A 12,876-nucleotide genomic window follows, 5' to 3' on the forward strand; every position below is an offset into this window, starting at 1 on the left:
AGAGAAGCAGAGAGGCTCACTGATTGGCTTCTCAACTCATTGGGGGTCTGAAGGTTATAGATAATGGGGTAAATGAAATGAGGGGAGGGATGGGCTAACAGGGAAATGAGTGAAAATTTTCCTCTTTTCATTCCTTTTATTTATTTTTTTAATATTTATTTTTTTTTAGTTGTAGCTAGACACAGTACCTTTATTTATTTATTTATATGTGGTGCTGAGAATTGAACCCAGGGCCTCGCACGTGCTAGGCAAGTGCTCTACTGCTGAGCCACAATCCCAGCCCTCTTTTCACTCCTTTCATAATCCTTTCTGGTCATCATCATGGCAATTGTCAACTTTCTTAGTACTGGAGGGAATGTGCTATTTAGCATGCAGATGGATTATAATGAAGTCAGAGGTTGTCTGGCAATTACTCTGGCAGCCATCTTAGGTCCATTTAGTTTCATCTGGCTAGGTTAAAGAGGAACTTCTGGGGCTGGGGCTGGGGTTGTAGCTCAGTGGTAGAGCGCCCGCCTCACACATGTGAGGCACTGGGTTTGATCCTCAACACCACATAAAAATAAATAAAGATATTGTGGCTATCTACACCTAAAAAAAATTTTAGAAAAAAAAAAAAAAAGAGGAACTTCTGTCCTACAGGCATCCTGTTCTTGAAGATAACCAGATTATAGTGGGTAGAAATTCATCTAGGTCACTTAGGTGGTACAATGTGTTAACTTATTCCTTCCTTCATTTAAAGTTGCTCTTTCCTTAATTATCAAATCCTGATCATTAGCTTATTTTTTCCTGATCCTTTCCGCCATCTATTCATAGACTACTAAATCTTTGGCCTGACAGATTCCACCCACTACTCCCTTCTGCCAACCCTTTTCTAACCATCTTGACCTTAGTCTACCACTTTTTCTTTGTTGATGATGTTGGTCTTCATATTCCTTCAACCATTGATCCTAGTCATCTTACTTTTTCCTTTCCTTCCCTACCCTTAATATATCTCATCATGTTTATGTGGTAATATTTTCTAGCCTGAAGTCCTCTTGCCTTGTTTTGAGGATTTAACTTAGGAGTGCTTTACTGCTGAGCTACATTCCCAGTCCTTTTCATTTTTTATTTTGAGACAGCGTCTTGCCAAGTTGCAGAGGCTGGCCTGGAACACAGATCCTCCTGTCCTAGCCTCCCAAACCACCAAGCCCAGCCTCTTGCCTTTTGATTCCAAAAACATTTCTAATGTCCATGTTATATTATAATTGATGCTGCTTCTGCCAAGAGAGTAGACTTTGGAAATGTCTCTTGAACTAAGAGGAATCTTTAAAAGGAACATAGTATTTTTATTAAAATAGAAAGCTGTCTCATTCTTTTTAGCTATTTCCAAACAATTTATGTACAGATAGTTTTTTGTTTCTTTCTTTTTCCTTTGGTACTGGGGATCAAACACAGGACAAGTGCTTTTTACCATTGAGTTTTAAGTTTTTAAATTTCCCTGGAGAAGGGAAGCAGATTGCCTCTGAAAGCCTTGCATATATCATTGTGATTACTTATTTTATTTATTTATTTTTTGGTACTGGGGATTGAATCTAGGGGTGCTTTACCACTGAGCTACATTGCCAGCACTTTGTATTTTGAGATAGGCTCTCAATAAGTTGCTGAGGCCAGTCTTGAACTTGCAATCCTCCTGTCTCAACCTCTCGAGTTGCTGGGATTACAGGTTTGCGCCATCATGCCTTACTTATTTTATAGTCAGTGACCTTCTAACTTGAATTATTTTTTTCCTTTTTCAGTCATTGTCACCCTTTGATCCTAGCAGATTGTTTGGCTGGCAGTCTGCTAACACACTAGCCATAGGAGGTAAGTCATCATGAATACTTCTTCCTTTAGAAGCATTTTAGCAGTATTGATGGTAGAAGTTAATATATGTAAAGCCAAATCATTTTTGTACTGCTTTGTTTTAAAAAACAAAGGCACATTTCATTAGAAGACACTTTCCAGTAGACTAATTGATAATATATTATGAGTTAAAACTTAATTTGTTAGGCTACTAGGGCTATACTTGTTGGGAAATGTAATATGTACCTATCTGTATATATTTCTCCATTTCCAAAAATCCCTCTTTGTTTGCAATATAGTATCATAAACATAAGTACTCTTGGTTCTAGCAGTAAGTAAATTCTAGCTCTGTAATAGCTGTATGCCCTTGAGCAAATGATTTAACCTTTCTTCATCCCCATGAAATAAAGCTAATAACAACACCCACTTAATGTTACTGTCAGAATTAAGGGAGACAAAGCATTTATAAAGGTCTCACATAGTAAGTACCAGTTGTATCACATTGCCATCCTCTGTAATCCATGAGAATTTGAATTTTGTGGTGTTGTTTTAAAATTATTATTATTAATTTGTTCTGATTAATTAATATGTTCTAATTAATTATCCGTGACAGTAGAATGCACAGAAATGGAGCACAACTTCTCATTCCTTTGGCTGTACAGGGTGCAGAGTCACACCAATACAGTAATCATACCTGTATGCTGTTTTTTTTTGATACTGGGGTTTGAACTCGGGCACTCAACTACTGAGTCACATCCCCTGTCCTATTTTGTATTTTATTTAGAGACAGGGTCTTCTGAGTTGCTTAGTGCCTCACTTTTTGCCGAGGCTGGCTTTGAACTCGTGATCCTCCTGCCCCAGCCTCCCAAGCCACTGGGATTATAGGCGTGCACCACTGCTTCAGGCATGTGTGCTGTTCTTAAACTCAGTTTTTTTCTATTTCTTTTACTTTTGCATTTAGGATAACTTTAAATTTTTTTTTTTTTTTAGTTGTAGGTGGACACAATACCTTTATTTGTTTTTATGTGGTGCTGAGCATCGAAACCAGCGCCTCACACATGCTAGACAAGCACTCTACCACTGAGCCATGACTCTAGCCTATAGGGCTAACTTTTAATATGTGATGCCTCTGTATACTCTTAGATTAGTGTTTTGTACATGGAAGCACCTCATAAATATTTGACATAGCTCAGATATATGTCAAGGTATTTATGTACATAAAAATGAATTTTCTAAGGTATCTTGTTTTATAAATTCAAATTTTGATATATTTAATTTATCTGTGCTTGAGCCCAGTGAAGTTCCAGGCCTATAGTAGATGCTCAATAATTATTTGTTGGGTGCCCATAAAAGTAGCAATTGCTGTGTTATGAAATGAAGGTACCCTAATATTCTAGAGAGAGATAAAATCCCCTGTCCTATTTTAATGATGTTAACTCTGTTACATAGCTGGTATCTTGACCTCCTCTGGGATATTGATATTCTACTCAGTGCTAGAGCAGAACAGAGAAGGTAAAGGAATTGCCATTGTGAAACTAAAGGATCATCAAATAGAGAATTAAAGCAGCTACAAAGATGGCTTAACATACGCAAATCAATAAATGTGATAGACCACATGAATAGACTGAAGAATAAAAATTATATGATTATCAATAAATGCAGAAAAATCATTTGATAATATTCAACATCTTTTCATGATAAAAATTCTCAACAAATTAAGCCTAGAAGTAAGGCCATATATGACGTAATAAATGCTACATAAGAGAAGCCAACAGCCACAGTCGAAAGCTTTTCATCTAAGATCATGAAGAAAACAAGGATGCTTGCTCTCACCATCTCTGTTCAACATAGTACTAGAAGTCTTATCTAGAGCAAAGAAAAGAATGAGAGGTACCCAAAGCAGAAAAGAAGAAGTTAGGTCAGGTGCAGTGGCACACACCTATAATCCCATGACTTGAGAAGTGGAGATAGGAGGATTACAAATTTGAGCCAGCCTCAACAATTCAGCAAGATACTGTCTCAATAATAATTGGCTGGAGTATAGCTCAGTTGTAGAGTGCCCTTGCACTAGGACCGCTCAAAAAAAAAGAAGGAAATAAATTGTCAGTGTTTGTAGAGGACATGCTTTTGTATGTAGAAAACCCTAAATATTCCACCAAAAATGTTAAAGCTAATAAACAAGTTCAGTAAAGGTGCAGAATACAAAATCAGTATACAAAAACAGTAGTATTTTGATACACTAATGACAAACTATCTGAAAAAGAAATGCAAGGGTCCCATTTACAAAACATTAAAAACAGCAACACTTAGGACTAAGCTCAACCAAAGAGGTGGAAGATCTGCACATATTAGACTATAAAACTGGTGAAACAAATTGAAGATGCAAGTAAGTAGAGGTATCCTGTGTTCATGGATTGAAAGATTATTATTAAAATGTTCACACTACCCAAAGCAATCTGTAGATTCATTGAAATTCTTACCCAAATTCCAGTGACATTTTTCACAGAAATGGAAAAAAAATAATCTTGTGAGTCATATGGAACCTCAGAAGACCTCTGAAGAGCTGTAGCAAGCTTAAACAAAAAGAACAAAGCTGGAGCATCACTATACCTGATCTCAAAATCTACAAAGCTGTAGAAATCAAAACAGTATACTGTTGGCCTTAAAAACAGACATATAAAGGGCTGGGGCTGGGGCTTAGAGGTAGAGCGCCCACCTAGCATGCGCGAGGCACTCAGCACCACATAAAATAAGATAAAGGCATTGTGTCCACCTAGAACTAAAAAATAAGTGTTAAAAAAAAAAGACACATAGGAAAATAGGACAGAATAGAAAGCCCATAAATAAGGGTATATGATAACTAAGTATTGACAAGGACACTAAGAAAAACACCCTGAGGAAAGGATTGTCTCTTCAATAAATGGTGTTGGAAATGCTGGATATGCACATGCAAAGAAATGAAACTGGATCCTTGTCTTCAACCATATACAAAATAAACTCAAAATGGGTCAAAGATCTACATATTAAGACCTGAAACAAAGCTGGGTGCAGTGGCACACGCCTGTAATCCTGGTGGCTCAGGAGGCTGAGGCAGGAGGATTGCAAAGTTCAAAGCCAACCTCAGCAACTAAGCAAGACCCTGTCTCAAAATAAATCATAAAAAGGACTGGGGATATAGCTCAGTGGTTAAGTACCCCTGAGTGGATGTGGCTCAGTGGTTAAGTGCCCCTGAGTTCATTCACTGGTACAAAAAAAAAAAAAAAAAAAAAAAAGCTTCTGCACAGCCAAAGAAACAATCAGTAAAATGATATGTCATCCTACAGATTGGAAGAAAATATTTGCTTCCAGTCCTCATATATCTAATAAGGGGTTAATACCCAAAATACATAAGAAGCTCACACAACCCAATAGCAAAACAATAAATCAATTAAAAATAAGCAGGCTGGGTGTGCTGGTGCATGCCTGTAACCTCAGTGGTTTGGGAGGCTCAGACAGGAAGATCACGAGTTCAAAGCCAACCTCCCCAAAATTGAAGCATTAAGCCACTCAGTGAGACCCTCTCTCTAAATAAAAAACAGGACTGGGGATGTGGCTCAGTGGCTGAGTGCCTGAGTTTATTCCCTGGTCCCCCCCACCCCCATCCCCCCAAAAAAGAAAAAATGGACAAAGGATGAGAGCAGACATTATTCTGAAGAAAACATAATGGGTCAAATGTATATGAAAAGGTTCTCACCATCACTAATCATCAGGGAAATGCAAATTAAAGCTACAGTGAGATACAGTATCACACCTGTTAGGATTTTTTTTTTTTTAAATCAAAAACATAAGAGATTACAAGTATTAACAATGGAGTAGAGAAAAGGGAACCCTTGTCCCCTGTTGATGGAGCTATATGTTGATAGCATCCACTGTGTAAAACAGTTTGGAGAGGTTTTTTTTATTTGTTTTTACCTGTTTTTTGTTTTGTACTGGGGATTGAATCTGGGGTGCTTTACTACTAAGTTATATCCCCAGCCCTTTTTATATTTTGAGATAGGGTCTCACTGAGTTGCTGAAGTTCTGGCTAAATTGCTGATGAACCTGTGACCCTTCTGCCTCAACCTCTTGAGTTGCATGGGCCACAGTGCCCAGTTTTGAGGTTTTCTTAAAGAAGTTAAAATAAAACTTGACATGTCCCAGCAATTCCCCTTCTAGGTATGTACCCAAAAGAAATTAAATTACCACCTCATAAAGATATATACACTTCCATTTTCATTGCAGTGTTATTCGTAATAGCCAACTTCTGGAAACAAAATTGAAATGTCTATTGGTAGATGAATGATGAAAGTAATTGCAGCATACAGACCCACGTGCACACATCATTTGGTCTTAAATAAAGAGATCCTATCATTTCCGACAACATGGGTGAACCTAGAGGACATTATGCTAAGTGAAATAAGCCAGACACAGAAAGATAAATATTGCATGATCTCACTTGTATGTAGCATCTGAAGAGAAGGAAAACACTGAATGTATAAAAACAGTATGGTTACTGGTATTGGGGAATGGAAAGATGTGGGTCAAAAGGTACACAGTTGCAGTTTTGTAGGGTGAATATGTGTAGAGATATAATGTATATTATAGCACACAAAGTACACTGCTCCTTTTGTGTCCAAACCACAATGAAAAGACAGACTGTGGGTTCTGGCACTATGATTTCTGCATGAAAACTGTGAATGGTGGCACCTGGATCTACAATACTACTTCTGCGGTCATAGTCAAGTCTGCCATCAGAAGGCTTAAGGAATTGAAAGACCAGTAAAAGCTCTGCCATATTTGACATCTCTAGCCTATAATAAGTGGGTTAATTGATGTATGTATGTATATATGTATGTATGAATGAATGAATGAATAAATAAATAAATGGAACTGGGATGTTGCTCAGTGGTAGTACACTTATGTAGCGTGTGTGAGGCCCTGGGTTCAATTCCCAGTACCTACAAAAAGAGAATTAAGCTTTCCATATGCAAATCTGAAATTAAACATGATGAAGTGCAAAGAATTAATATTGCATCACTTTCTCCCCCAGATGCATCAAATCATCTCCCGCATTTTTCTAGCCCTGACCTGGTGAATAAATATGCTATAGTGGAACATCTGAATTTTACTTACTACTTACTTCACGGACGCCCATCTTTTGCATTTGGTACCTTTCTGATCCAAGAGTTAATCAAGAGCAAGAATCCCAAACAGCTGTGAGTATTTAAAACTTAATTTGTACTCTAAAACACATATTTGCCATGTGCAGCAGCCCACACTTATAATCCCAGTGATTCAGGAGGCTGAGGCAAGATGATAACCATGTTCGATGCCAACTTTAGCAACCTAGTGAGACCCTGTCCCCAAAGGACTGGAGGGCCAGGTGCAGTGGCGCTCACTTGTAATCCCAGTGGAGAATCGTAAGTTCAAACCCATCCTCAGTAATTGCAAGGTTCTAAGCAACTTGGTGAGACCCCATCTCTAAATAAAATATAAAACAGGGCTGGGGATGTCATTCAGTGGCTGAGAGCCCCTGAGTTCAATCCCCAGTACCCGCCCCCCACCAAAAAAAAAAAAAATGGACTGGGGGGCTTTGGTTGTGGTTCAGTGGTAGAGCACTTGTCTTGCATGTGTGGGGCACAGAGTTCAAGCCTCAGCACCACATAAATAAATAAAAGGTACTCTGTCCATCTACAATTAAACATTAAAAAAAAAAAAAGTCTGGGATGTAGCTTTGTGGTTGAGCACACCTGGTTTCTATCCCCAATACTGTAAAAACAAACCAAAAGAGGCACATCTATGTATTTTACAAATACATTTTTAAAAGTACTAGAAACTGGGCTGGGGTTGTGGCTCGGGTACAGCGCTTGCCTAGCATGTGTGAGGCACTGGGTTCAATCCACAGCACCACATAAAAATAAATAAAATAAAGGTATTCTGTCCATCTACAACTAAACAAATTATTTTAAAAAATACTAGAAACATACCACAGTTAACATTGTGTTTTTTGGGGGGACGGGGGGATACTGGGGATTAAACTCGAGGGCATGTGGCCATGGAGCCACATCTCCAGCCCTATTGTGTATTTTATTTAGTGACAGGGTCTCTCTGAGTTGCTTAGCACCTTGCTTTTGCTGAGGCTTGGCTTTGAACTCGAGATCCTCCTGCCTCAGCCTCCTGAGCCCCTGGGATTTCAGGAGTGCACCACTGTACCTGGCAACAATGATTACTTTTTTTGTTTTGTTACCAGTGATACCCAGGTGTGTTTAACCACTGAGCCACATCCCCAGCACTTTTTGAGACAGGGTCTAAATTGCTGAGGATGGTCTCAAACTTGCAGTCCTCCTGTTTCAGCCTCCCAAGTTACTAGGATTACAGGCATGTGCCACTGCATCTGGCAACAATGTTTATTTTTGGACAATGATTTGCTTTGTTGTGTTTGTTTGTTTTTGCATTTACTGGGGATTGAACCCAGGGATGGTGCTTTATCACTGAGCTACATTGCCAGCCCTTTTTTTTTATTATTTTCTTAAATTTTTTTTTATATATATATTTTAATTTTTATTATTGGTTGTTCCAAACATTACATAGTTCTTGACATATCATATTTCACACATTTGATTCAAGTGGGTTATGAACTCCCATTTTTACCCCGTATACAGATTGCAGAATCACATCAGTTACACATCCACTGTTTTACATATTGCCATACTAGTGTCTGTTGTATTCTGCTTGCCTTTCCAATCCTCTACTATCCCCTCCCTCCCTCCCTCCCATCTTCTCTCTCTTACCCCATCTACTGTAATTCATTTCTCCCCCTTGTTTTTTTTTTTCCCCTTTCCCCTCACTTCCTCTTGTATGTAATTTTGTGTAACAATGAGGGTCTCCTTCCATTTGGTACAGGGTCTCATTATGTTGCTCCCTAAAAGCCAAATAAAGGTATGCCTTAATCTTGTGATCCTCCTGCGTCAGACTCCTACAGGTTTGCATCATTGTGCCTGGCTCACTGTGCTTTTCTTGGTGTACCAAGTTTTTGGCATTTAGTGTCTGATTTTTGTTAATGGGGAAAAAGATAAAACTATATCTTAAAAGGTAGATTTATTTTAAAATTATATGGGAGCTTGTTGAGTATTAGCAGTTACTCTAGAAGAATTCTGAGATATGAAGTTTATATATTAAGATCTTATGTTATTCACTTTTTAAAAATATTTTTTGAACTTGTAGATGAACAGAATTCCTTTATTTTTATGTGGTGCTAAGGATTGAACCCAGTGCCTCACACATACTAGGCAAGTGCTCTGTCACTGAGCCCCAGCCCAATATAATTCACTTTTATTAAGTACAGAATTGGGTGATGTGCCGGGCGCAGTGGTGCATACCTGTAATCCCAGTGGCTTGAGAGGCTGAGGCAGGAGGATGGAAAGTTCAATGCCAACCTCAGCGATAGTGAGGTGCTAAGCAACTCAGTGACATCCCATCTCTAAATAAAATACAAAATAGGGCTGGGGATGTGGCTCAGTGGTCAAGTGCCCCTGAGTTCAATCCTCAGTACCACCCCAACCCCGCCAAAAAAGAATTGGACAATGTATTCAATATAATCAGCTAAATATAGATTTTTTTTGGGGGGGGTTTGATACTTAACAAATGCTTTTTTGTTTTTTTTAGTACTAGAATGAATTGAACTTGGGGGCACTCGACCACTGAGCCACATCCCCAGCTGTATTTTTCGTTTTATGTAGACAGGGACTCACTGAGTTGCTTAGCACCTCGCTTTTGCTGAAGCTGGCTTTGAATAGCAATCTTCATGCCTCAGCCTCTGGAGCTACTGGGATTACAGGTGTGCGCCACAGCACCTGGCAAGGAATACATTTTTTACGGCAAGTTAAGTAGTTCAGAAAAATGAAAATGAAAGAAGTCCCTCAAATCTCCCATTCCAGTAGTAAACATGGTTGATAATGTCATGTGCATCTTTCCAGAACATTTTCCACACACACACAGTGCATTTATTTGAGTCTTCTGAAATGTGCTTCAAAATGTCAAACTTCAAGTGCTATTAATTTTTTTTGGTAGTTTGGATACATACTCATAATCAATAAGATCACAAGTTGGTAGGTTTTTGAAGTTCTGCTGTTTTCTGGGTGAAGTTGGAAGCAAGAATAATGCGAACTGAGTAGGTGCTTTTGGAAAAGATATACCGAAGGGTATGGGAGCTATGAAGAAAGAAGACAACTAAAAAAATTACCTAAAACCCAAATGAATGTGCACAAGGGGTGCAAAAAGGGAAAGGTGGGGGTCAAAAAATCACATGTCTGGCACTGTAGTGTTACCAGTGTAATTCCATTTGCATTTCCTGGTGAGATAGATTTTATGTGCTTAAGTAATTTCAGTTCCTTTCTTTTTCAGGATCCAGCAAGTAGGCAAGGAGGCCTATGTCTTAGGGCTCTCGTCCTTCCACATACCTTCAATAGGAGCTGCCTGTGTGTGTTTCTTGGAATTGCTTGGCCTTGACAGCCTCAAGCTCAGAGTTGATATGAAAGTAGCCAATATAATTTTAAGCTACAAGTATAGAAATGAAGATGCTCAGTACTGCTTTATCAGAGAGTCTTTAGGTATAGCTCTTTTTCTTTATGGGGCTGATTTTTATTTATTTGTTGGCTTGTTTATTTATTGGTACCAGGGATTCAACCCACAGACATTTTTAGCACTGAGCCACATCCCCAGCTGTTTTTCTATTTTTTTTTTTTTTTTTTTTGAGTCAGGGTGTGTGTATATATATCGTCCTTTCACATACCTTCAATAGGAGCTGCCTGCATTTCATTCATATTTATTTCATTCATATTTAGATATATATATATATATATATATATATATATATATATATAGAGAGAGAGAGAGAGAGAGATATTTACACATACACATATAAATAAAATATATAAATAAATGTTATTTTATATAAATATATGGGTGTGTATGTGTGTATGTGTGTGGGTGTGTTTTGCCCAGGCTGGCTTGAAACTTCTGGGCCCAAATGATTCTCCTGCTTCAGCCTCCTGAGCAATTAGGATTACAGGCATGTGCCACCATGCCTAGCTCATACTTTTTTTGTGTGTATATTTCTTATAGCTGAAAAACTATCTAAACTGGCAGATGATGAAAAGGCCACCTTAGAAGAATTGCTTGTTCTCTTAGAAGAAGGTACATGGAATAACATTCAGCAGCATGAAATGAAGAGGTTTGTGTTTGCAACCTCTTTTCTAATAAACTGTGCCAACCTTTGTTGACCTAATCATTTAGTACATTTGGTATTTTCACTAAAATCCCCCTATACCTGATTTTTTTACTCATTCGGCATATAGCATACACTAAATAAATGGAGAATGGATTTAACTTGCCAGTGGTGATTTCCTCTTTAGAGATGAAGAGGTGCTTCATACCCAATAAATATTGGCATTTCTTTTTTTGTAGCATTAGGGATTGAACCCAGGGATGCCACATGCTAAACATGAGCTACATCTCCAGTTCTAAAAACTTTTTAGAAAGTACACTGTGATTGTATTTATTTTATTTTTTACTAATTTTCCAGTTTCAGACTAATGCTAGATTTTAATAAGATTTTTTTTCCTCTACCATCCCATTCCTAATTCTGATTATAGATTATCCAGTGAATCTAGCAGCCAGTGGGCATTAGTGATACAATTCTGCAGGCTCCATAATATGAGACTGAGCACATCTTACCTTCGAGAATGTGCCCAAGCAAATGATTGGCTGCAGTTTATTATTCACAGCCAACTCCATAACTTTCAACCAGAGGAGGTAAGTCATGATTGTTGGCTATTAACTCAAGAGGAAATTGGAACGCTTCTTAGAAGATGGTATTCTTTTATTGTGTAGATATTGGCTTTTGTTTGATATGACATTGGTTTTTATTAAGAGTTCAGTGGGTTGGCATCAGAGAATAGACTAGTCATTAATGCTAAAGAGTGTTTTACTCCAGATCGAATATGAAATTTTACTCAAAAGGCAACAGACAGCTTTGTAAAATTATATGATTACCTCTGATAGAGTTTAGGGTGAGAAAGAATAATTTTGCATACACTTTTATATAAGTTGTTTAGCTTTACCTGAAACTGAAAGTTGGTTTTCTTTTTTTTTTTCTTTTATTTATTTTTTAGTTGTAGTTGGACACAATACCTTTATTTTACTTATGTATTTTTATGTGGTGCTGAGTATCGAACCTGGGTCTCACAAGTGTGAGGCGAGCGCTCAACCGCTGAGCCACAACCCCAGCCCCTGAAAGTTGGTTTTCTTGTTTTAATCATCTAATATGATTTCCAGGTGAAGTCCATTCTCCAGTACTTCAGCCCAATTCTTCAAGACCACTTAAAGTTGGCTTTTGAGAAATTTCCATCAGTGTCCAGTTCTATAGTGGACAGTGATCAAATCTGCAACGAGTGCCCCCAGGAACTCCAGAGAAATAAAGAAGAGATGACTAATTTCTTTGAAACTCTGCTCCAGTGCTCAGAGGAGCCAGATTCCTGGCGCTGGCTCTTGACTGAGGCATTGAAACAGCAGGCTCCTATCATCAGTGTCCTGGCTTCGTGTATTCAGGTGAAGATTATGAGAAGCTTAAATTAAGACCTAGAGAACAATAGAAAAAGTAACATGGGACAAGGAACACTGGTAATCAGAGTTTTGTGATGATGACAGTCTCCAGCATGTTTCCAAGATCACTGAAATTTTTTGTGCTTCTGCAGCTCGGGCTTTGGGACATTTGTTCACTTCCTTGTACCTTGACATTCAGTGAACTGGCAGCATTGATTTTCTGGCAGACACTTTGGTAGTCAGACTACCACTGCTTCTTTAGCACCTTGTGTAGCAGAGAAGGGAGACATGATTCATAGTTATTGGCATATCGGTGAAGAGCATTCTAACTCTTTTTCTGTCTTCTTGGCCTTTTGATCTTCCTCATTTTGCATGATATTTTATCAATAGTTCTTTAATTGTTCATTAGAGTTTGTTACATTTGTAAATCTTTCA

General features: G+C 38.1%; 1 protein-coding gene across 1 annotated transcript in view; it reads left to right on the top strand.

Moving 5' to 3' along the window:
- Positions 1-12,876, top strand: part of Spg11 (SPG11 vesicle trafficking associated, spatacsin) — a 74,812-nt gene that overhangs the window by 39,150 nt on the left and 22,786 nt on the right. The window contains exons 21-26 of the mRNA XM_048793251.1: positions 1,776-1,842; positions 6,890-7,055; positions 10,243-10,448; positions 10,963-11,071; positions 11,493-11,652; positions 12,175-12,447. Of these exons, the coding sequence (XP_048649208.1) occupies positions 1,776-1,842; positions 6,890-7,055; positions 10,243-10,448; positions 10,963-11,071; positions 11,493-11,652; positions 12,175-12,447 (981 nt within the window). The remainder of the gene's footprint in view (positions 1-1,775; positions 1,843-6,889; positions 7,056-10,242; positions 10,449-10,962; positions 11,072-11,492; positions 11,653-12,174; positions 12,448-12,876) is intronic.

This window comes from Marmota marmota, unplaced genomic scaffold (genome assembly GCF_001458135.2).
Source record: "Marmota marmota marmota unplaced genomic scaffold, marMar, whole genome shotgun sequence".
NCBI classification, from domain to species: Eukaryota; Metazoa; Chordata; class Mammalia; order Rodentia; family Sciuridae; genus Marmota; species Marmota marmota.